The sequence below is a fragment of the Equus przewalskii genome, chromosome 22, assembly GCF_037783145.1.
Source record: "Equus przewalskii isolate Varuska chromosome 22, EquPr2, whole genome shotgun sequence".
In the NCBI taxonomy this organism is placed as follows: Eukaryota; Metazoa; Chordata; class Mammalia; order Perissodactyla; family Equidae; genus Equus; species Equus przewalskii.
The window spans coordinates 25,550,184-25,576,483 of record NC_091852.1 but is presented as its reverse complement, the minus strand read 5'-3'; the positions used below and the strand labels follow the sequence as shown (position 1 = coordinate 25,576,483).

The 26,300-nt window shown below is 36.6% G+C and overlaps 1 protein-coding gene across 6 annotated transcripts in view; it reads left to right on the top strand.

The window, feature by feature from the left end:
• The first annotated feature begins 207 nt into the window (after positions 1–207).
• Positions 208–26,300, top strand: part of BRD10 (bromodomain containing 10) — a 106,626-nt gene continuing 80,533 nt past the window's right edge. For 3 of the 6 annotated variants that reach the window (XR_011531467.1, XM_070590005.1, XM_070590004.1), the window contains exons 1-2: positions 208–1,284; positions 25,115–25,315. Coding sequence is in view for 5 of the 6 variants with exons in the window: in XM_070590005.1 (XP_070446106.1) it covers positions 692–1,284; positions 25,115–25,315 (794 nt within the window). In the remaining variant the exon portion in view is untranslated. Of the gene's footprint in view, positions 1,536–21,849; positions 21,934–25,114; positions 25,316–26,300 lie in introns of those variants that run through there. The other 3 variants (XM_070590008.1, XM_070590007.1, XM_070590006.1) reach the window with 3 other exon arrangements.

Sequence of the window (26,300 nt, the reverse complement as noted above, 5' to 3'; positions counted from 1 at the left end):
TTCTTTGCTTCTTTCCACAGCTCGCCCCAGTCTGGGGTGGGGGTGGTGCCTGAGTGCCCTCCCCCTTCTCTCCCTGCCCCTCCTCTTTTCCCCCTCCCCCCCGCCCAGCGGGGCTTCTAACTGACAGTTGTCGCCGGGCCCCGTCCGCGCGCCGCCTCCTCCTGCCTGGGTCCCCCGCAGGTAGAGAGGGGCGGGAGGGGGTGTGAAGGAGAGGAGGAGGAGCTCAAGCCGCCGCGGCTCAGCGCTGAGGCCCCCTCCGGGGAGGCGAGAGAAGAACCCCCCCTTCCTCCTCGCCCCCTCCCAGCCCCCTAGCCGGCCCGGGAGGGGGTGGGGCGCCGAGGTCGCGGCGGCCAGGCCCGGCTGGGCCGGTGAAGAGCGGGCGGGCGGGGCGCGGAGGGGTGAGGCAGGCGAGGGCCGCGCGCGCCGCCGCCGCCGGGGGGAGGGGAGAGGAGGGCACCTAGGCTCTCCTCTTCTCTCCCCCCTCCCCCGCGCGCCATGTAACCCCGCCCCGCCGGCGGCGAGCTCGAGACCCCCGCGCGTACCGGGCCGAGCCGGCGGCTGAGGAGAACGAGGCCTGATGCGGCTGGGGCTGCGCGGCACAGCCGAGCCCTGAGGAAGCGGCCCGCGCTCGCGCGTCCCCCGGCGCCTCGAGCGGGCGCTCCACACTGCCCAACCTGGGCTTGCCTGGGGCATGAGCGTGCCTGAGACGCCGGGGGAGATGGAGCCGGCTGGGGAGGAGGAGCGGCCGCCACCGGCGGCCGAGGAAGAGGACGACGAGGAGGAGGTGGCAGCGGCGGCCCCGAGCTCAGGGCCGGCTCGAGGGAGGAGCGCCTCCTCGCAGGAGGACGCGGACGACCAGGAGGAGGAGGAGGAGGCGATGGTGGTCGGGGGCGGTGGCTGCAAGGAGCAGGAGCTGACCTACGAGCTGCAGCAGGGCTACCGCATCCTGGGCGAGTTCCTGCAGGAGAAGCACCGGGGCCTGACCGCCCCTTTCCTGCAGCCCTTGGGGGGCGTTGCCGCCAGCGAGGAGGAGGAGGCCGAGGGGCCGCGCAGCGGGAGCCGGGGCAGTCGCGTCCACCCGCAGCAGCCCGGGCAGTGCATGTGTCTGCTGAAGATGGAGGAGAAGTTCGCCAGCGGCCAGTACGGGGGCATCACCGAGTTCGTCGCGGACTTCAGGCTGATGCTAGAGACGTGCTACCGCCTGCATGGAGTGGACCACTGGATCTCCAAACAGGGCCAGAAGCTGGAGATGATGCTGGAGCAGAAGTTGGCGCTTCTCTCGCGGTAAGTGAGCCCCGTCCGGGTTGGGACTGACGGACTGACACAAACACACCCTCGCACGTGTCCGAGGATGGGTTGGGCCAGGGGCCGGGGGGCGTCGCTGATAGGTGCGGAGTTGGTACTGGAGAACCCCGGGAGGAGGAGCAGCGCTGGGCGGGGGCCCGCAGGGGTGTGGTGGGTGCGGGCTGAATGAACCGAGCACCCAGATGAAAAGAAGCTGAGGAGGAAGCGGAGCCCTGAGCGCCGAAGAGCAGGTAAAATTTGTAGATGTGAAATGGTGCCGGTCGGAAGAATTACAGGGGTAGGCAGGGGAACAGTTTTAGTGGGGTGGAAGTCGGACCTGCAACTTTCAGACAGTTTTAGCATGACACTTTTAAAAGTTTTTAGGATGAAATATTGTTAGAAAAATAATTTTGCCTCATGTTAAAAAGGTGGTTGTTTCGATCATTAAAAAAATTGTATCCTTTTACTACCCGTGGATGCCATCGGAGTTTTATGGTGTTATTAAATGGTTAGTGATTACTCTGGCGTACTCCTGATCTGTTCTCTCCGCTTCATCTGAGCAGACTGAATTTTTGCAACAATAGTGCATCAACACAAAATTTTTATACTTTTAGACATTTGTGTTTATTCTACCAGAAATCTTAGGCAATTCAGATAGCACGTGCTCCTGGTGTACGCCACTTGTATATCCAGAGTTAATTATTTTCTTTGGTAAGAGGAAATAATGTAACACAAGAGGATACTAAAATAAACATATTAATTTATAACCATTGTATAATTGATACAAGCCAATTTATCAAGTGGAAATTCTTCAGGAATAGAAGAATAATTTGACTCTTTACTAGCTGAAGTGAACTTGAACAAGTCGCTATACCTTTTGCCTCAGTTTCCTTATCTGTAACATGGGGATAAAATAGTACCCACCTCATTAGGTTGCTGTCGGATTAAATGAGTTATTCAGTATAAAATCAACAGTGTCCATCCCATGGTGAGCTCAATATAAATTTTAACCATTATAATATTGGTAGTAGTGGTTGAGTAAGATGAATATTTTCCTCATATCTGAAACTGGGTATTGTACTCTGCTTTTATGGAATAGCTTCTGAAAAGTTGTGTTAATTGTTTTAGTAATTTTAAAATAATCTAATCTGTCACTGGCTTCCCATGTACTGTTTTCAGGACTACCAGTGGTTTCTTTCACTGAAAACAGTAGTTAACATAGTGCTTGACTCAGTAGGGGAGCTGTGTTTAAACTAAGGAACCTCTTCTTGACTCCTTTCATAAAGTAGAATTATTTGGTAATAGAATAATTATTCACAAATTTTCTTTGTAAGTTACTTTTAATACTTTGTTTAATGACATTATATTTGTGTAGTGTGTTTGTTACCCTTGTCTCCACAGTGCTTAAAGTTACGACTCACATGAAAAATAGTCCATTCATATGTCATTATTTTTAAGTAGTAAAATATACTCCAAATTGATGTCACAGATTTTAGACCTGGAAGGAACCGTAGAGTTCATCTAGTCCAAGCATCCAGTTTTACAGATGTGGAAACAATTTAGAATGAGGCAAGAGAAGGGCTGCATGAAAGTGCTAAGAAGTAGCATATAGGTTTGAATGAATTATAGGTGTTTTCAAAAGCATTGTGTGTATAATAAATATTTTCTGAGTCCTACAAAAGAGCAGGGAGACTATTTCTCTTATAAATTTCTAAATGTTTAGAATCATTCTCAGTGGCTAAATCTCAGAATACTGTATTCTCATATAATCTAATCGCATCTATACTTAGGAATTAAACTTAAAACATTTCTGTTGTTTATAAACATAATAATGTATTTCTAACATTCTTAGTCCAAGAGAGATGGAATTCTTGCATTTTAGTAGCAAAAAGTAATATGGTGGTCTCAAACAGATAAAGTTTTGAATCCCTTACTTTTTTTGAATTTGATGTATGTAAACATTTTGTAAATAATAGCTTTTCCAGACCACACTTGTAGATACTAGGATATAATTTCTTTCTCTGAACTAGCCTAAAATCTGAGTCATCACTAAATGCTTTGAGTGGGCACAACTTTGAGAAAAGTGTAGGTTTTAGCTGTTTAGTATGCAGTTAGGATATATAGATATTCCAAAACAATATTCTATAGACTGTCCACATGAATATAATTTTCTGCAAATAGATGTCTCAGATACCTTATTTGTAAATAAGTGGTGTGTGGTATTTTAGTAATAAAAAACACTTAGATATTATCACTTAAGTTTTATTTTGTCTTCTATGTATTTGTAAGATACTGAGTTAGCTCTTATTTTCAGATTTACTGTAAGGAGAACTTTACAGGTCTTCCGTATACTACTGAGTCTTTTAGTGAGCAAAAAATGAGGTACATTAGATAGAGAGGATGCCACATTATCATTATAGAGTAGTCCAATGGCATTAGTACCTTGGACACAATGTATAATTTGAATCTCAGTTTCTTCATCTGTACAATGAGAGCGGTAGGCTAGGTTAGTTGATTGTACGAATAAGTGTCTGCCAGAGGTAGACATTCCAGTCCCTGAGATCAAAAAGATAAGTTCCCTGCCCTTAAGTGGTTTATAGTTGAGAAGGGAAACAGACACTTAAAAAGATAGTGATTCTATAATGGACATATAAAGAAGGTACAAGGGGAACTTAAAAAGGAGACCTAAATCTGAAGGGGAGGGAGTAAGCATAAGGATGGCAAGTGAGAGGAGGTAAGGAGAAGAGGGAAAGAGCCTAATTAATAGGAATCACAGAGAATTTTATCCTTGAACCAATTCTTGAAGGAGTTGAAGATTGCCGCTGGATTTTTTTGGAGGGTTTGAGGGGGGCATTCCAGAATGCTGAACTGCAGTGAATGCAAGGCATGAAATAGCGTAGTGTTTCTGTGAACTACTCTACTCTGTATGGCTACGGTATGGTCTGCAGAGTATTGTCCGCACCCCAGGAAGTGTGCAAGATGATCGGTTGGGAAGAGGGGAGAAAATATTACAACTTTGTATATTCTGTTTTTATTTTATCTTTTTAAAATTTTGTTTGCTTTTTGTGGTGTTTATAATAATACTACATGTATATAATCTATGAATAATTTTTAAGTATAACTTTATTATTTTATAAATACATGTTAGTAATATATAGCAATATGTTTTATATATAATATTTGTGATAGAACTAGGACTAAGACTTAGATAACATGTCTGGTTTCGAGAAAGTTATCTTTGAGAAGGGATCTTGTTTGTTTGAGACGGCCGAGAGCAACAGCAATTAGTTTTAGAAATAGGGAGAAAATAATTTATCAAGTGGAAAGGAATAGAAAATACTTAATGATTAGGAAGTTATGTGCAGAGCTTTAGAAACTGTCAAGTATTAGTAAGAATTTTTGCCTCTTTCAAATTTTAAATAATGATATTTTTGAAAGCTTTTAACTTTTAAAATATTTTTGAAAGCTTTAAGTATATTGCTATGTAGCCAGAAGGTGGCTTTTCCTCGTTTTAAAAGACTGTAAAGAAGAGGCATCACCAGTGACCCCAACAGAGCTAAAATTAAAATTCTAATTTTAGCTATTTAAAATAATATTTTGGCAAAAATAAGCTTGAATATAATGTATCCTTGTTAAAATTATTCCTGATTTGTGAATTAAGTTGCTGTTAAAAAATGGTGCATGTAATGAGCTTTTTAAAAAAAGAAAAAGACTTGCTTAAAATAAACCTAAAGATTGTTTAGTTTTATAATTGCTTTTTAGTTGGCAGAATATTTTCCTTGGGGATGAGAGTACAAAAGCATCATTATGAAGCCTCAAAAATTTAAAAATAGAGATTTCCAAGTACAGTTAGTAATTGAAATACAAATGAATTTTGTAGACCCATTTTATTCCCCTCCTAAGTTAAATTTGAATTTTCTTTACTTGCTTTCCTCAATTAAGATCAAAGCCCAGAAATTAATTGAGAATTTTAACAAGATACTTCTTTCTGCCTAGTAGTCTAACTCCCTCGCCCCTGCTGGATTCTGTAATTCTATCTTTTTAATGTAAATCTTTAAAAATTTGAGACCTGTGGTAATAGAATCTGGATTTACCTCTTGTTCAGAATTAGAGAATGTTAGAACTTGATACTCCATGTAGTTCTATTATAATTGCCATTTTAAAGTCATATTATTTAGAGAAGGTTCAGAAAATGTTTAAGTGCAATGATGAAAGGATGAAGGATTTCAATTAACAAGACTTTTATTGAGCATGTGCTTTGTTCTAGGACTGGGAGAACAGTCCCTGCCCCCAAGAGGTTTCAAAAGATGGTACACACACAGTTATGATAAAAGGTAGAATGTGTTAAAACTTGTTCCATTGTCAGAACACCTGGACGTCATGGTACTGTTTGCAGAACACCCTGAAATATTGATATATTTAGTTGTATCGTATGACTTTGCTAGGAGGTCCAAAAGGCTTAAAACAAATTATCAGAGGAAACCCTTAATTAAAGAGATTTTATCTAGTACCTTAGTTTTTTCCCCCCACAAACTGGAAGAATGTAATCACATTCGGATTTTGATGGTACATCTTGGTTCAGCTCATGAAATGATTGTGTTCCAAGGGCACATACTTTGAGGACTACTGTGATGAGTTTTAATCTAGAGTGTTATGGTAGTGCAAAGGAGGGATAACTACTTGTGAGGGAGAGCGGGCTGGAATTGAAAAATACTTTGTTAGATTTTATTCTAGAGGTCATAGTTTTGGAGGGTGGGTGAATATTGATAGGTGAAGTTGAGAAGTTCCTGAAACAGTTATTTGACCTGTTCTATGATAGGTGGTATGTAAAGCCCTGTAGATACAGTGATGACATTATCCCTTACTTCAAGGTGATAGGTAAACAGAAATGAACAATTAAAGGTATGGAGGCAGGAAAGTACAGAGTATTCCGGAAGAATAGAGTGTAGGATGATGAGGGCCTGTAGTGGCAGAGAAGTCTAGAAAGATAGGCTGTGGCAAATTGTGGAGGACCTGGAATGCTTGCTAAGGAATTTAGAATGTAGCCAGTGTAGATCCATCGCAAGTTTTAGTTAAGAAAGTGACATGATTTTACTAGTATTTTGAGGTTTGGAGGCTGAAATAAAAGAAGAGAGAATGAAGAAAGGAAACCAATTAAAAGGCTATTGAGTTAATTCCATTAAGAGATAATAAGCAGTCGGAATAAAAAAGATACAAAAGACGTAAATTCAGCAGGTTAAGGTGGTAAAATGGCAAGCTGTTGGATGTGAGGTCTGAAGGAGAGGATGATGTTCAAAATGAATTTGAGCCCACGTGATGGTGAAGCTGAGGGAACGTGAAAGAAGGCATTCATTTGACGATACATATGCAGCTGAGAATTGTTAGAAGGCTGCATATGGAGCTCAGCAGAGTGACTTGGGCTAGATTAGAGACATTAAACTAGGAATTAACCTGCGGAAAGATGATGGTTGAAGAACTGGGAGTCAATGAGATTGCCTAGGATAGAGTTTAGTAAAAGTACAAAGGGAGCAAAGGCAGAGCTTTGTGTGAGGATTGACTGTCTTCAATCTGGAAAGATGAAAGATGGAAGAATGATTAAAATGATTAAAATTAAGAATGATTAAAATATTAAAAGTTGAAATGCTTAATTGAGAAGAGGCAGTTAATGAAGCTGAAAAGAATTTATTCTGGAGTAAGTAAAAGGTATTATTTGGAATAAGGTAAACTTAGAGACTTTACTGTTTTAGGAGGTTTTGTTTCATTTGAGAATACTAATTTGAGAACGATTTAGATTTAATACAATAAAAATGCCCTAATAGATTCTAATGTATTTTGCCTTATAGTCTATTTCTTACTGTATTTGTGCCCTTGTATTTATTTTTATTTCTAAGAAAAAAAAAACTAGAGAAGGGAGGTGGAAGCATGTTTCTGGAGAGAAGATTGAGTTCCTTTCATAGTTGTATTTTAGTTTTCAAATCATCTCAGGTTATCGCCATAAAATTAGAGGTGCCCAGGACAAATAATAGCTGTTTTCATTTCCAAGGAACTTGCATAATGATATGAAGTTTTAAAATACGTATTAAATTACTCGATATTCTTCTTCTTTATTTTTTTAATTGGGAAAGACTAATAAACCCCAATGGTAGTATTATCTGTCACCAAGCCCTTTGTTATATCATCTTCCACCTGGGACCTGTGAATGTTCCAGAATTAATCATGTTTAAAAGTCAGGGTATTAAGTATATACACTTTGAAAAAAGACTTAGGAAAGCCAACAAAATGTTAATAGTGGCTATTGCTAAGTAGAAAGATCCTGAGTATTTTTCATTTTCTTCTTTTAATTTTTCTATATGTCCTAGATTTTCTGCAATAAGTGTATTACTTTTATGGTAAAAAAAAAAAAAGATTTTATTTAATGGAAATTAGTATTTGCGACTTTGAATAAGCTATACTGTTGGTAAAAAATAGAATTAAAAATATGTATCACCAAAGTTGTAAGACATTATACTCATGTTAAATGTTGTAACTGGGTAGTGGAACTATGGGTGATTTTTAATTTTCCCTTCCACTCTTTCTAGTTTTTTCTACAATGACCATGTGTTACTGCTGTTATTTTTTGAAATACCATTCACGTTATAAAATCTTCAGATTTTGTAAGTGCAGTTTTAAGGACATGGAGTAGATAATGCTAAGGACTCACCCCAAACTTTCATGTTTAAAGCTTTTGAGTACAGACGTCTGAAAGTATCTTCAGACAAAAATAACTCTTCCCATTGCTTCTTTTATATCTCTTTAAATGTTAGTATGTCTTGGAAATCAGACTTGTTCATTTCTTTGTAGACATTCCACTACAAGATGAAAAAGATGAGAAGGCATCTTTTACATTAAAAGTAAAACTACTTGACTGTATTTTGTTAAGTACTAATACTACTCTTCTGTGAGAATTTAAGCCTTCTAAATTAGAAGCAACAAAAAAAACATTGTCAAGATATAATGCAAAAAGTATTTGAATTGTTATTGCAGTATTTGGGGCATCTTCTCTTTCCAAAGGACAGCTTCTTCCCTTTCTCAGATACATCTCATTTGCTAGACATGAGTTTTCTTTCAAATGGTAACATCTCAGTTTATAGTAAGTATGTTTGAGTTTGCAAAAGCTTTAAAGGTGAAAAATTTTATTTAAATTTTTCAATCTATACTAGCCTACTACATTGACTTGTATGGTAATTGTGTACTCTGTGCTTTTTAAGGTTGATATCAAAAAGAAAATCTCTTTCACAAACTGTGCATGCAGGTAGAATATTGGGATTATTTGCCTTATGGCATTTCATGTTTTATGTTTCTAACTGCTTTTCAATTTCAGTGGTAGATTGCCTAACAAATACAGTAAGGGACACCAAAATTCTGCTAAATACACAATTCCTAGTGAATCAGGGGCTTTTCTCATATTTAGTCTAAAAATAAGAACAGAGTCCACTTCATTTTGTACTGAAGGAGAAAAACATACCATCTGAAAAACTTATTACCTAGAAATGTTTTCTCATAGAAACAATTATAAAGGTAGATTGTTTCCATGTTAGCCTACAAGCTCAATTTTTAACATTCAAGTTACTGAAATTGGAAGATAAAAATATTAGAATATAATCAGTAAACAAAATTAGAGACATTTTATATTTGTCTTGAATACTTGAGGAAAAGCAGGTTTAAAGTTGATACTCTTTCCTCCGATAAACTTGTTTCCTGGCTCCCTCAGTTTCTTCTCTGACACTACCCCTATCTGAAGCCTTTCCCCAGGATCCTATCTAAAGTAATATCCCTCTCCCTGGTCATTATCTATCCCTGTTAACCTCCTTTGTTTTCTTTCGTAGCATTTATTGCAATCTAACATATAATATGATCTAATTACATATATCTTTTTCTCTTCTCTCACTACCATGTAAAATCTATAAGGCAGGGAGTTATTTCTGCTTGATTTGTTGCAGTTTGACTTCTATAAATGTTGACTTGAAATTAAGCAGTAGGTGGTTATAAGTTCTAAAGGTCATTTTCAAAGGTTTTGGGGGGCATGTCTCTCAAAGTGTGTTTCCCAGATCGCCCTCTTTAGAATGGTGTTAAAAAGCAAATTCCTTGGCCCCAGAAAAGCATGCTGTATTTAAATCTGTTAACTCAGAATCTCAGAGGGGGAATTAGGAATATACAATTTTAATAAGCTCACTAAGTGATTTTTATACACAATAAAGTTTAAGGACTGATGCTTCAGGGTATAGTAACACTGTTTCATATTTGATTTCACCTCAGAATTTAGAGTTTTCTTTTCATTGAAGTATTTTTTAGGGCTGCTTTTACACTTGTCAAACCTTATAAGCATTTGTATTTTGGGTTGTAGCTGGAATGTTGGGAAGGGAGGAGAGAAGTGAGAAGCAGATTCATACACTCATGTCTTCACGTGGAATACAACTGGCAAAAGTAACTGGTAAAAAGTGAGAGGTAGTGTTGGGGCGGGCGGTGAGGAGACATAATGCTAGTTGTTCACATTCTTCCTCTGAAAAAGAGCAGAGAGACCTTGATCGTGAGTTTCTCATAGAATATTACACAATCTTCTATTTTTAGATTGGTTTTTATATTGTTTTAAACTTTAATTAGAGAATTTCTGACATGTCAAAAGTAAAACAGAATATTTGAACCTTCATGTGCCCATTACTCAGTCCCCAACAATATTTATTCATGGCTGCTTCTGCTCTATCTCCATACCTTCTATATACCCTCCTTCTGTATTATTTTGGGATATATCATTGGCAGCAGATTATTCTGTAAACGCTCCAGTTTGTAACTCTCAGAGATGATGCTCTTGTTTAAAATGTAACTACCATACCGTATCAAACTGACAACCAGTGTTTTCATTTCCATTTGCTTCAGAAATCATAATTTGAAAATTTTTATATAGTTTGTTTGAATCACAATCCAGGTAGGTCCACGCATTGTGATTGGTTTGTATGTCCTTTATAGATTTCTCTTTCTTTTCTTCCCTCTCACTCTCCTTCTTCCCCCGACCCCTTCTTTCTTGCAGTGATTTTGTTGAAGAAATCAGTTTGTTAGTCTGGAGTCTCCTACAGTCTTGGATTTTGCTGGAAGCATTCTATTCTTTTGTCCTCTGTATTTCCTATAAATTGATAGTTGGGTCTAGATGGCTCCGTCAAATTCAGGATCACTTTTTTTTGGAGGAGAGGGGCAAGACTGCCTCCTTAATGTTGGATTCATTCATCAGTTTCTGGTTTCATGTTTTAAATCAATTATGGATTATTATATTTAGTATGGTGGCACAATGTAATTTTGCTGAATTTGTTAAAATGTAATGAGTGGTGATTTTTTAATTTGGTTTTTGTTTATCCTCTTTACGTTTAAAATTTATATATTGAGGGGCCGGCCCGGTGGCGTAGCGGTTCAGCTCCCACATTCCGCTTTGGCGGCCCAGGGTTCACTGGTTCAGATCCCGGGTTCGGACATGGCACTGCTTGGCAAGCCATGCTGTGGCAGGCATCCCACATATAAAGTAGAGGAAGATAGGCATGGATGTTAGCTCAGGGCCAGTCTTCCTCAGCAAAAGAGGAGGATTGGCAGCAGATGTTAGATCAGGGCTAATCTTCCTCAAAAAATAAATAACTCATATATTGAACTTTATATGACAAGTAGTTTTTTCTCAGTTTCTTCCTCCAGTGGAGTTTAGAATTAATGAAAGTTATTTCCAGAGCAAGCTACTTGATTTATAATGTGACAAAATTGATTTTAATTTAGAGTTGTATTAAAGCGTTAATTCTGTGAGTAATCCCTGTTACATAGGGCTAATATGTTAAATAGTGTCAAAACTTTTTAAAGCCTGAAGTTAAAGACCCTGGGTCCTATTCCCATCCACTTGTATCCATTTAAACCTGTTTGTATGCTCTTACATTATATATCAGCTGTGGATAATAATACTATTCTTAGTGTTGCCCATTTGATTTTTGGAAGAAATGGAAAGAGATCTAGGGCTAGTTCTCATAGCATTGCTCTGCACTATATCAGGTAAAATATTAGTATATTAACTGACCTTGTAGCCTTTTGGTTGATTTTTAAATTTTATTTCTCTTTTATAGGTAAGTATGAATTCCAAGCCTTTATAAGGTTTAGAGTTTTTAAGCAGAGTTCTAACACACTGCCCCCCCCCCATATAGTGTGGAAAAGTGTGTGTGTATGTGTGCGCGCTCATTTTAGTTTTTCTAGAAAGAGGGTGCAAAACTTTATTAGGTCAGCAGAAGGGCACAGATCCAAAAAAGGTTGAGAACCATAGGTTTAGGGCCCAGCCCCATGGCTGAGTGGTTAAAGTTCCATGCACTCTATTTCTGCGGCTGGGATCCATGGGTTTGGATCCCTGGTGCAGACCTACTCCACTCACTAGCCATGCTGTGGAGGTGTCCAACATACAAAATAGAGGAAGATTGGTACAGACGTTAGCCCAGGGTGAATCTTCCTCAGTAAAAAACAAAACAAAACAAAAAGAATCATAGGTTTAAACCACAGAATTAACAAGTATTCAATAAGTTTTGATGATGTTGATGTTTGGTTGAAGTGAAGAAAATTCCAGTTAACTAAATGAAGAAAAAATTAAGGCTTTAACAGAAATAACAGAGAATCTGAATAGTACCTAAAGATAAATATTCTTATACTATGCTCATGTTTATACTATTAGATGTTTAAAGAGACTTATTTAACTCTGATCTTTAAGTAATGGTTTGGCTCTGTATTAAGTTAGAAGAAAAATGTCTTGGAAATAGCTCGCTCAGTATTCTAGAACTCTGGAAGAGTTAATGTATGACTTACTGTAGTAGGGGTGTCATACTTTTGTGAGTAAAGTGAGTTTAATTCTGGTTTTGCCAGTGACACGTGTTGAATTAGACACTGACTTTCTCTAGAATTCCATTTACAGTCATTGGCAATTAACTTCATCAAATTCAGAACAATTTGAAAACATCTGGAATGCCTTTTTCTTTACTTAGAAGTCTCTTTTTCCTATGTCTGTTGAAATTCTAATTATTATTTGAAACTTAGCCCAAATCTCACCACCTCTCTGAAGCTTGATACAGAATTAATTGCTTTTTTCCATGTACTCCACGATTCTTTATTTTGCATCTGTTTATAGCACTTCAAAAAAAATGTTAGGGATGTATCCGTCTCCCTCTCCGTATTGTGATCTCCCTGAGAGTAGAGGATATGTCTTATCCACCATTGCATCTCCAGAGTCTTGGGCATACATAATAGTTTGGTAATTCTTGAATTAATGAAATAAATAAGTATAAGAAAAAATCAAACGAAATATACAGTTACATCAAGTCAAAATTCTTATGTTTTAAGACTTATTTTGTCATCTCCTCAGGAAAACAACTTTGCACATCTCTCCCTCTGCTTTTCAGCATAAGTTAGGTGTATTCCTCTGTTTTTACAGAACCCACCTTTTGGATTTATGTGATTTGTATTGAAGTTTTTGAATACCATGATGATTGAAGTCATCTGTTTGTATGTCTGTTTGCCTTAGTAAATTTTGTTGTCTTATGCATTTTCGTATCTCTAGAAGCTGGCTCTTCGAGTGAAGAGAATCTCAGTAGATATTTGTTGAGTTGAATGCAGATACCATATCCTACTTTAAAGAGTGCATACAGTATTTAAAAGCATAATAGAAAGTAGTATATGGTTAATGTAGTAAGACAGACAGGTACAGTTCATTATATTCATCCTACATTTATAGTGCTTATTATTTGATAGGCACTGAAGCGGGATTCAAAGATGAATATGGAAAGATAGGAGTTGATACATTAAGTTGTTGTAGAGGTCATTTGAGGCAACAAGAATAGCGTGCTCAAAAGTGCAAAGGCAAAAAAGCCACTTTATATAGCTAGGGAATGGCCAGTAGTTTAGTTTGGCTAGAGTGTAGTTATATATAGAAAAGTAGTGACAGGTGTGACTGGGAGGGCCAGATTATGTAGCCAGGTCATAGAGAACCTAAAATGCTGTGCTGTGTAATAAGGAATATCAAAAGAGTTTGATATTCCATATTAGTGAATTATTATATTAAAAGCTTTTAAGCTAGAGAATTACAAGGCACATATATATGAGATGAATTAGAGAAGAAGACTAATGTCAGTTTGCTGTTTTTTCATCCCTTAATTTTCTCAATTTTAATTTTGCATGTAAGTTTGTTTCTCTTAGGTAGAAGATTTAGTGAAGGATTATATAGACATATATCTGGAAAAATTTATTTTATATTAAGCAGAAATCCTAGAGTAATGCTAGAAAGAAGAGAAAGTACTTTCTTTTGCCAAATAATTTAGATAATTTGCTAGATTTAAATATCTAATTTGGGTTGGACTTAGTTGTTTCGTTTCTTTAGTTGAATAATTTCAGTCTTCTCCCAGTTCTCAGGGAAAAAAATTATGTTAAGTACAGAATTTTAACAATTTAAGTTATTCTATCTACCAAGTTATTTTCAATAACTTTGTTTGCCAGTAACCAAAAAAAGAATATAATTAATAAAGTTAAACACATGTTGACAGTATTGGCTGGTTATGCTTAATTTGATAACTTGTTTTTTATAAACCCAAGTCTGTTGTAACAGATAGATACTTTGTAACAGATAGATACTTATAAGAACATAATCTTAAAATCGGTAACATAACATGCCCAGTAAAAGGTTTTTAGAAACAATTAAATATGACAATATTTCATGGTCATCCACAGAGTACTGAACAAGTATGAGAACCATTTATATCCTCCAGTTTATCTAAATCCCTGATTATGGTGCAGTTGCCAGTACATTAGTAATTTCCTCTACTTATTAATTCCATGGTAGGGAATTTGGTTGGTAGTGAAATGTAAGTCAAAAGTTATTAGTTATAGTCAAGCCTTATTTTAAAGTTTCATGGCAGGGGGCCAGCCCGGTGGCACAGTGGTTAAGTGCACATTTTCCGCTTCTCGTGGCCCAGGGTTTGCCGGTTCGGATCCCGGGTGCGGACATGGCACCTCTTGGCAAGCCATGCTGTGTTAGGCATCCCACATATAAAGTAGAGGAAGATGGGCATGGATGTTAGCTCAGGGCCAGTCTTCCTCAGCAAAAAGAGGAGTATTGGCAGCAGTTAGCTCAGGGCTAATCTTCCTCAAAAAACTAAAATAAATAAAATTAAATTAAAACTTAATTTAAAAAAAAGTTTCATGGCAAGAGTATGTAAATTATAGGATAACTGAGAGCTATTTTAATTTTTTTTGTTTAAATCCTTTGTCTACTAATAGTTAACATTTGTTCATTTCTTTCCATATGCTAAATATTCTGCTAGGCGTTCTACATGCTCTGAAGAAGATTTAGAAAAAAGGTAGAAAATGGTCAAAAAATTAAAATAAAAAAATCACCATCTCATCAGACAGAGGTGATCACTTGGTAGCCTTCTTTAGCTCATCTGTATATATATACATATGTATTATTTGTTCACACACAAAAAAATTCAATACAAAATTTGGATTTGCCATATATACAGTTTTATATCCTGCTTATGACCTATTAGATTTGGTATTACTTGTTAATCAAATGTTACACATGAATGTTGTTACATGTGAGACTACACACTAACAGGATAACAGTGGGAACAATAGGACCCTGTAGTGTGGTTTTTGTTTTTTGACCCTATAGTTTTTTCTTCTAAAAATTTATTTTTTTTGCCCTGTAGATTAGCTGTCTTTTGCTTTGTTTGGCTCCTAACAAAAAAATGACAGACTGCTTTTACTAAAAATTAGCCTAACTCATTAAGAGGTAGGTTGAAACCATCAGTCATGCCATGATGTGTTTATAAGATTTATAGTAAGAATATACTTAAAAATATATTTTAATGTTTGTAATTATACAAGTTAGCTAGCTTTCTAATATTTTCATTACTCTACTATGTTTTATAGCTATCTTTTTCAACAGTACTCATGATTAATTTGCAAGTCTAGAGCAAGGAGTAGCAACAGAACCTGTCTTGGCTGCCTTTACTACACAAAAGCCCAGCAGAAATTTTGAAATTACATTTTATTTGTCATAATTTTAGTAATAGTTAACAGTTATTAAGTGCCACTGTATGTTGCTCTGTTTGAAGGGCTTAACTATATTAACTTATTTAATCTGCACAGCAACTCTTGTGGTAATTAATGATTTACATAACCTGTGTTACAAATGGCAAAGTGAGGCATAAAAGATAATTTGCCCAGGGGCTGGCCCCGTGGCCCAGTGGTTAAGTTCGCGCGCTTCACTGCGGCGGCCCATTGTTTCGTCGGTTCGAATCCTGGGCGCAGACATGGCACTGCTCATCAAGCCACGCTGAGACGGCATCCCACATGCCACAACTAGAAGGACCCACAACTAAGAATATACAACTATGTACCGGGGGGCTTTGAGGAGAAAAAGGAAAAAAAAAAAATCTTAAAAAAAAAAAAAAAAGATAATTTGCCTGAGCTAGTTAGTGGCAGGACCTGGGTGTGAATCCAGACTATTTGGCTACAGAGTCCAGATGCTTAATCACTGTGCTGTGCTGCTTTTGGACAAGAGCTGTAGGGATTGAGAGAATCCTTTCTATCTGAGAGAGAGGCTGGGGAGGAAAGAATCCTAAAAGATTTCAAGGAGGAAGGAGCATTTAGGTACCTATGGTGGTAGGATTGATATTTGCAATATAAATTATTGAAAATAATTATGCATATAAAATATAACTTGTAAAAATCTAGAGGAAATAGTTGAAGTGTAACTGTACTATACACACTTTGTTTAGCAATGCAGTGATTAGTGTTTGTTTTATTATAGTTTATTAATTTAAATAATGTGTACATCTGGTGGCAAAAATAAAATAGTGCAAGAAATACTACAGTAAAAATGTCTCTGGGGCCGGCCCTGTGGTTGAGTGGTTAAGTTTGCGTACTCTGCTTTGGCAGCGCAGAGTTTCACTGGTTCACATTGCGGGTGTGGAGCTAGCACTGCTCATCAAGCCATGGTGAGGCAGAGTCCCACACGGCAGAACTAGAAGGATCTACAACTAGAGTATACAACTATGTACTGAGGGGCTTTGGGGAGAAAAAAAAAAAAAGATTGGCAACAGGTATTAGCTCAGGGCCAATCTTAAAAAAAAGTCTCTTTTCTCTCACAAGTTCCCTGGTCCCCTACTATTAACAAGCTACTACTGTTACTAGATTCTTTTATTCAGTTGGGTGTCTAATAGCTGTCTCAAATTTTAATGTGTTCAAAACCGAACTTTTGGTTTGTCATTTTGCTTTGTTTGGAGTCCATTTTCTGCCTTGCAGCCAGAGTGAACTTTAAAAGAGGTACATTAAGAGAAGTCAGTACCCTGCTTAAATCATTTCACTGGCACTTAGGATATGTAGGGAGTTTGACTTACTGTTCTTTGCCTACTTGCCAAACCATTCTTACCTCAGGGCCTTTATATTTGCTCTTTCTTTTGTCTAGAACACTATCCTCAAGGGTTTTTTCGGTTGGTTGGTTGGTTGGTTGGCTTTTATCACGGCTGGCTTCTCCTGCTGTCACTCCCTCAAAGAAATTGTTCTTGACTGTCTTTCACAGAACTTACAGTATGTAACTTCTAGTTAGAACTTACATATGTATGTATTTGTTTACTCAATTTTTGTGTATTTTCTTAATAACATGTTAGCTCAGTGAGGGCAGGAGTCTTGCCTAATAAGCATTGATGCCAACACGTAGTTCACTACCTATAAGTATTTAATTAATATTGAATGAAAGAATAAATGAATGAATGAACAAATGAATGGATCTGTCTGGAATTTCTTTTGGTTAAGCAGTAAGGTTGAAATCCAGCTTTATATTTTTCCTCATGTCCAGCCAGTTGTCACAGCATCACTTTTCTCCATTGCTTTGATATACCATTTTTATAATACATTAAATTCTTGGATCTATTTTTGGACTGTCTCCACTGTGGTATTGGTATGTCTAGCTACTTATCTTATGGTTTTAAACTTCTTTATTATTGTAACTTTAAAATGCATTTTAATATCTGGTAGAATGAGTGCTCTGTCAAATGATTTTTCTTTTTCTGAGTTTTCCAGAAATGAACTTTTTCATGTATTCATTTTTCTATAAGATATTTTTTGATAGTTTGGTAGACTTTTTAATAGTATAATTTTTAGTACTGCAGTGGAATCAACATTTGCATGCATATTTTGGTCACTTGTCATAAGAAACATGTGAGAGAACAATAGAAATTACTGGTTTGTGGAGAATAAGAATGATATTCTTCCAATTCTTGAAATAAAAGTTGAAAAGAGAAGTTGGTAGCAGTACTTACTTTCTGTGGATACCACGATATCTACTTGCCACATCCTCCTAATTTTCATTTATGTCTTCAGCTCTTCCCAGGTCCCTACATCTCTTTGTTATGACAAGTTATTGCAGGTAGGCAGGGGCAAGACTTGTCCTAGTTTCCCATCTTTCGTTTTTGTGCCATTGTCTGAATCTGAAAGTGTCCTGGATCTGCTGCTTTAAAGCCTCATCAATACTTGGCAGATATTGGAGGAGTTGGCCAAGAACAGGAAGCCAAGGTCTCTACCTGCCCACTTTGCAGACTTGTCACAATTGTAGCACCTTCTGGGGAACATGAACATAACTGGGCTGTTTGAGAGTTCGTGACCTAGAAAGCCTTCTGTTCTGCCTGTACTGAGAACTCCTGATTGCTTCTGTATGGTAAGGAATAGCTGTAATGGTAGTAAGATGTTCAGTAGAGCAGTCCTAACTTACTGAAAATGCTTATAGAAGTTGTTGAGGTTGGTAAGGCCCTTTTTAAATACCATTTCTCTGTAAATAAAAATTTTACATTTACTTTTGTGCCTTCCTTAAGTTAGGAAGACAAAATCAAGAAATGGAAATTTATTCTAAGCAGAATGTTTGGTTTTTAAAAAATTAGTTATGGTGGTCTTCAGTTGTTCTTTTGGGAATTAGGTCATTTATTTGGTGCCACTTCAGATATGAACTAAGGCCTCGAAAGGTTTTTTAATTTATAAGGTGGTGTAGTTAATCCCTTATTGAAGTTGCCCTCATGAATTTTAATAATGAATGCCTTCTTGCTAATCCGTGGCTTGTACTTAGTCCTTTCTCCACCTATCTGGAGAATTAAATAATTCAGATCACTTAGTGCTTAAAACTTTTCTCCTTTGGCCTCTATTATGCTATTTCTTAACAAATTATTTCTTAACTTATCTTTAGAGTCTTCCTTTTCTTTGGCTGTATTTTTCCATATAACTGTGGATAATCCCTAAAATTATGCCTTCAGATCTTATCTCCATATATTTATTCCTCTGTGGAGAGACCATTTATTTTTTATGACTTTATCACTAAGACTCTCAAATCAGTATCTTGAGCCCTCCCTTTTGTTTTAGTTTCATATTTCTTTCCATAGAACTTTTCCAGTTGGTTGTGCAACTGTTATCTCAAAATGTTAAAAACTAAGTATATTTCTAACCCAGATCTCCTTCCCAGTTTTCCTATTTTTCTTTCAACTTTCACAATTTTTCAATGGTATCACTGTTGTTTCAACTTGAATATATCAAAGTCATCTTTGATTTTTATGCTTTTCATTTCAATATATGCAAATCATCAGCATGTTCATTGCTGAATCCCTGTTGCTTAGTAAATATTTTGAATGAATGAATTTGAATAACATGAATGAATATTTTTCTTAATTAGTATTCCTTCTCCACTCTTTCCTAGTGATCCAAAACTGTTTTTTCTGCAAAGTACAGGTCAAGTTCTTGCAAAAGTGTAATCAGATGGTATACAGAAGTTGAGTAGATAAGAACTGAAAAAATATCATTTGAATTTCATAACTAGGAGATCCTTTAGGAAGAGTGATTTCAGTAGAGTAGGTGCAGGCAAATGCTAGATTGAGGTGTAAATGAAAGATGAAATGCACCAGCAGTTTAGATGTGACTCTTTTCAAGGGGAATGGTTTGGGGGTTTTTTTAGTGAGGGAGATTGGCCCTGAGGTAACATCTGTTGCCAATCTTCGTGTTTGTTTTTTTCTTTTTTCTCCCCATAAGACCCAATACAAACTTGTATATCCATAGTTGTAAGTCCTGTTAGTTCTTCTGTGTGGGATGCTGCCACAGCATGGCTTGATGGTCCACACCCAGGATCCGAACCAGCAAACCCCAGGCTTCTGAAGCTGAGTGTGCATACTTAACCACTCAGCCATGGGGCCGGCCCCAGGAATGCTTTGTTTTTAATATAAACTTGGACATGTTTTTATGTTAAAGGCAACTAGCAGGTAGAGGTTGAAGATGTAGAAGATAATTAATGAAATACACATGCTGAAAACCTATGGTAGGATTAATTTTTGATAAGAGGATGGGAGGCACATTTTTCACTGCAAAAATTTAAAGTTGCATTCAGATAATTTTGTTTTTTGAGAAACAAGAAGTTAATGGAGCTCGTACTTAAAAACTACCGTTTTCTCTGTGAAATAAGTGGTGGGCAAAGTCAGCTACTAAGTGATGAGGAGTAGTGGGATGAATCTTTTGAATAATGATGGCATTTGAAATTGCTGTTATGGGGAGCCAATGAGGAAGTTGACTTCTTTCAAAGAAGTCATCTTAGGCAAGATTGAGTCCAGTTTAGGTTACAGTTGGATAACCGACTACAAGGTGGTGATTTTTTCCGTTAGTGCTTAGTAGTGAAGATATAGGAGTAAAGGAGCTTTTGACTGAGTTGCAAGAGATAGGTAGGGCCCCTGAGACAGAAAGATAATTGGTCAAGGGAGATGAGATAAGAGAAGAGGTTAGTCATGTATGATGGGTCCCAACTAGTTATCTATATGAATAGCTGAAAGAAGCTGAATTATGTTAGAGTAAATGAAGGAATCAAATAAGATGCTGGAGGTCTGGATGCAGATGAGTTAAAAATGCAGGGAGAATAAGAGTAAAAACTGGGAGAATAGAAGGTAAAGAAGATCAAGTAGATAAATTTAACCTGTGATAAATGCCTTTTTTTATAGGTATGAAGACTTCTTTTTTTCTGAAAACTTTTTTGGGTATCGAATATATAGCTGCAGATTAAAAGCAGTGGTCTCCAAACTTTTATGATCTGGCTTCCCAAGCAGAAAAAATTTTGAATGTGTACCCGCAGTGTATGCATATTTATTTATAAATCATATATGGATACTTCTGTACTGTTATGTTTTATATATTGTGAAACAAACTTGAGAGATTAAGCATATTTTAAAAATAATTTTTAAACATTATTAATGTTACAAAAAGTTATTTTTGGTGAGGACATTGTGATACTTCACTAGTTTTGAAAATCTTGGTTTAATACTTGGCTGTTAGAGCTATTTGACAGGCTTGTTTTAAGTTAGGTTTATTTTAGTACTTGGTTTTAATGACTGTTATAGTTCAGAGCTCATAAAAATATATAAATCCAGAGAGAAGAATGGCATTGCAAGCTGGGCGGACTACATCACGATGGTTATCTATCAAACATGCAGAAGTTTTTGTTGAAATCCACCAGTAAAAGTTCCGTCTTTCCTAATTTCAATTAGTTGCTCTTGAAAACTAATACTAAGGTTCTGCTGTGCTGGATAATCTTCATTTGTCCCTCCTAATCCATTTTCAGCCCTTGTGCCCTGTGCCCCACGAGGCTGAATTCTAAGGACTGCATCCGCTGGTCTGCCTTGTCCCTGGTGTCTGACTGGGTTCAGTCTCAGTGGGAGGCACTGACAGGAGGATGGAGAAGTAGGAATATTTATTCTAACAACTTCCTCCTTGCTGGCTGCAGCTTGTCAGTAACTATGCTCCATCATTGTCTGGGCTTTTCTACAGTTACACCTCTCTTGATTCCTCTATTTCCTCTTCTTCCCCTGTTGGTCCTAGAATAATAGCTCCCTGCCTAGCCCAGGAGGGCTTCACCATCCTGTCCTAGTTTCCCTTAACCTTGCCTGCACATTTGTAAACAGTCTCTTTATTAAACATATCTCCTTTTTAGTATTATCTTTTTCTTGCCAGGACTCTGAGGACTGTAGTTACATTTTAATGTTTTTTTAAGTAAATGGGTTAAAAAAGTGACTGAACCTCTTCATTTAGAATATTTTTAAGCACATTGGATAATTCTGTTTCCAGATTTTAATTGTGCAGATCCAAGTTTTATTGGTGACACATTTACATTGTTTTGATAACAACAAAACAAAATCACCTAATAATGGAAACCTTCCTAAATATCTGTTTTTAGTAGGGGGCCGGTGTTAGTCTATATATTAACCATAAGTAAAGCTTAGTATCAATTTACTTCCTTCTTGATACTTATTTTAATAATTTTAAACAGAATTGAGCCTCTGAATTCTGATTTGGAATGTATTAACAACACAGAAAAGACCCTTTCATGCTTTGTGAAAGAAAAAAGAAAAAACTATTATGAGTCAACCATAATTACTGCTTAGCTTTTGCTTATAGTTACCAATCTGTTATTTTCAAACTGTCATTGATTTCATGAAATAATTTTCTTCATAGGAAAAAAGCTTGAATTTTAGAAAGGGAGAGTTATTTCAATCATTATTTGATCATTGATTAATTATCTACAATTCTTATTTGGAGGTGAGGCTTATTTTATTTTTATTTTATTGCATTTTTTTCTCTGATAAATGAAACTCAAGTAGTTAGTAACAAATGCTTAATCTAGATTCTTTTACTGTGGACCGTAATGGATGACTGGCATTTTTCAACTTGAATTATGTGTGTGAATTTAAAATGAAAAATAGCTTGGTTTTTGTCTTTCCAAATATCAGGTATTTGAGGTTCTGAAGATACAGCCATTAACAAAACATAGTTCTTATCCTCCTGGAGCTTTCATTCTGGTGGGGAGATGGTTAATTACCAAATAAATAGATAATTATATAATGCAATGTAGTGGTAAGTAACATGAAGAAAAAGAAACCAGGGTAAGGGAATAGAGTGGCAGGGGATCCTTTATTAGTTATGGGATCAGGGAAATCCTCTCAGATATGTTGGCATTTGAACAGAGGTTTGAATGAAATGATAGTGCCTGGGGGAAGAGTGCCTTACAGAAGGAGGATCAAGTGCAAAGCAGATGCTGGTGTGACTGCGAGTAATAAGGAGACTTTTGTGTGGCCAGACCACAGAGAGCTAAGGGCAGAGTGTTAGAAAATGAAGTCTGGAGAGGTAGATGAGGGCCATATCACACTAGGTTCCATAGGCCATCAGAACTTTGGATTGTATTTTAAGTTTAACTGGAAGGTTTTAGAGGAGACAGAGCAGGGGAATGACATGATCTGATTATCTTTTAAAAGGATTACCTGGGTTGCTGCATGAAGAACTGCCTGTAGGGAGATTAGAGTAGAAGCCAAGAGACCTGTCGTGAAGAGATTGTAATAGGCTAGGTGAGAGTTTGAACTTGTACGTGTACACAAACACACACACTACTTGGGGCCATATGTATGTTCACATATACATATATATATATTTCCTTTTGGGTTAAAAAATATATTTTGTTCAGAAACTTCTTTTTACATTTAGCAGTATAATGTGGACATCTTTTACAGTTAGTACATACTGATTTACCTAATTCCTTTTAAATGGATGATTGGTATTCCATTTTGTGGTGCATTACTTTGTTTAATCTGTCTTGTATTGATGGACATTTATGCTCCCAGGTTGTTCTTTTTAAATAACAGATAATGCTGTGTGTGTGTTTTAGCTCACAGTTGTGGAAATATGTTTATAGGATAAATTCCTAGAAGCGTGATGTGTCAGAGGCTATGTGCATGTTAAATCTTAATGATTATTACCAAATTGACTTCCAAAAAGGCTGTGCCAATTTTTACACACCCACTAATGTCATATGATAATTTTTCTTTGCTTGGACCCTGTCTGACACTGAGTAATATTAGCCTTTTTAATCTTTGTGTGTCGATAGAAGGGAAACATCATAGTTTTCTTTTTCGTATTTTAATTATGAATGATAGCTTATAGATTTTTATTTCTGATAAGTAATAGAGGATATTAATTTCTCTTTGGTCTTTATTCTGAGAAAATACTGTTTGAAAAAATTGTTTATAACTTCATTTCCTCTACTTATAAGACTGAAGGAGTAAAGTTTAGTTTCTATAAACTAATTAGTTTACATAATTTAGCCACGTGACTTACTGTTTCCCTCAACTTTCCTTAACCCCAATGCCCTGCATATACTGTGACCTCTGAAATGTCATCATGTTTCAGTGTCATATTGTTTATGTTCTCTTCCATTAGTATTGATGAAGAAGTAATTAAAATTACAGAACCAGTTAGTTCACCAGTAAAAACACTATCCTAAAGTGAACCCAAGTGTACCCATTCAGTACCTTTTATTGTCAGTCAGCTTATTTTCTTTGGGCCCACGTCCCTTACTCCCAGCCCAATTAGCTATCATACGGATCTATGCTACTAGCATAAAAGAATCACAACCTGAAACAGAATGGATAGATTAGCCCAAATTCTTTGGGATTACTGGTAAACCAGTTTAAAAGTTCATGCCCTTTCTAAAGCTGAATCAGTTAAAATATTATCACCTTATAACAAAGAAACACATAATAGTGCCACAGTTCAGTAGAACCTTGCAGTCATACCATTCATGGGACCTAGATGGCCCAAGAGTAAGATTATTGTAAAGTTATCTAACTTAGAGTAATAAACCACTGTGAATATAGTCCAAGATGGACAGGAGTTTGATTGTATTTCATGCCATAAAGGTTTATGTTTTGATGAACCTTTATCCTATTTATATTAAAGCCTATAGGAAAGCAGGAAAATATGATTACGGGGTCAACTTTTAATTTATGTAGATGCTTATCCAGCATATTGAATGCTTATGACTTGATTTTGCCATTATAGAAACAACATGTACAAAACCTTCAGAGACTGGCATATTTTACAAAGGTAGAAGAGCAGATATTTTCCTTGATGCTTGTTACAGTTAACCCTTATATAGATACAAATTCAGACGTCAGTTTTTAGTCGAGACTTAAAAACTTTATAAGATTAATGTTTCTTTTTTTAAATGTAAATTGGTTTTAATCACATTTCAGATTCATTAAGGGGGTTTATGGATAATTAAGAAAACAGAAATTTTTTCATCAATATCTTTAAGCATTAAATTAGTAGCTTAGTGTATTAGTAAAATATTGTAGAGTAGGGAGACATTTGTGGCAAGCTTGAAGAGGAAATCTAGGTTCCTAGATTCTTTTTATGATTTAGTCAGAGGTTTCCAAATTTACAACTATATTGTAATACTTAAAACTTAATATTATATATTGTATGTATATGAATATTGTATATTCATTTGTTTATAATTTCTTCAAAGTGTTTATCATAAATTTTCTCCTCCAAAATGTTTTTGTATTATCGTACATTTCCCCATACCAATGATAGGTAGTGTGAAATGTATGAAGAGATATAAAGATAAGTTCATTTAACTTTGCAAACAATAAACTTTTTTTTTTCCATTAAAGAGATAGTGCTTTAGTCCTTAATTTTAATGCTTTGGTTTTATATGTTTTTAAATGTAGGGAAGGGACTACCATACAGACTAATTAATTTTATGGCGTAAATAAGGAAAATTAGAAATTATGTAGGGAGGATCAAAATCTGGAGCATAGCTAAGTTAGATTTAACTAAATACCTTTTATGTAGTTAGCCAAAGGGATTCTTAAGATGCTGGTTAAGGGGGTTTGTTGCTTGCCCAGAAGATTTGACCTTGTGAATTGACTTATTCTTCTCCAAGGCACTTGAGAGAAAAGACAACGATAGCAGTTACATCTAGAGGCTATTATGGATTGGAGGATGAGAAGGGAACTGCATGTACTTCAACAAGGCGTCGGTCAACACCGCGAAGTTTGGCAGGCTTGACAAGTGGAGTTTTTGAATCTATAATGGTTCAAGTTTTGAGACAGGAAGAACAGCTGAGAGCAAAAGAAGAAAAAAGGTAAACGTTGAAAAAATAAATTGTTTCATTTTATTCAAATTTCCAGGACCTACTTTTCATAGAGTAGCTGTGTAACTTTTGTGTGCCCATATCAAATTTCTGGGCCCATTTTAGTAGTGCTCCAAAATGCATTGTCACCAAAGTATGAATTCTTAATGAAATATCACAATGAAATTTGTTTAAAAATACAGTTTTAAATTTTAAATCAAATTATTTTGAAGCTATACAAAAATGATTTTTATTAAAGGTTTCAGAATGCTTTCTAGATTTCTAGAAGTAGTCTCAAATGAATTATAAATTTTAAATTAGAAGAATTTTACGTAGATTTGTATAGCTTTAGAATAGACTCACAAACCTTTAGGAGAACTTTTCAGAGATTATATAGTTCAAAATGACATATAGGTTCACCTCTGCCAGTTCCTCCATTGATATTAATTTCCTGGATAACTATGCTTACTCTGGGCTCATCAGGAAAGAATGTTGTGCTCAATTAAGTGTTACCTTTTGGGGTCTAGGAGTACAGATTGATGGCACTTATATAATGTTTTATTTATAACAAAAGAGACTAGGGTCCAAAGAGGTAAGTGATTACTCAAAAAAGACTGGTGATTTTTATACTAAATTAAATTTCAAACTATGTTAGGAGTGATTGCTGATATAACAGGGAACTGCTAATGCTACTCAAAGGCAATTTATAATATATTGTTGCCTCTCTCATAGTAATAAATACAGCTTGCATTGATATTTGTAGGATTAAAACTCAACCTTGAGACTTTCTACCACCATACTTTATATAGTAGCCATCAATTGGAAACCTGCTGTGAAATACTTTTTTCCCTTGTATAGGGCCACATAGAACTGCTTCTGCCACAGGAAAGGGGATTTTATGGAAAAGGATAAAGATCAATCTGACAGTAGTGTACAGTTGAAATGGAGAGAAATTGAAGAAAAGGAAGGGTTGTAGGAAGAAGGCTGTAGTAGTGTA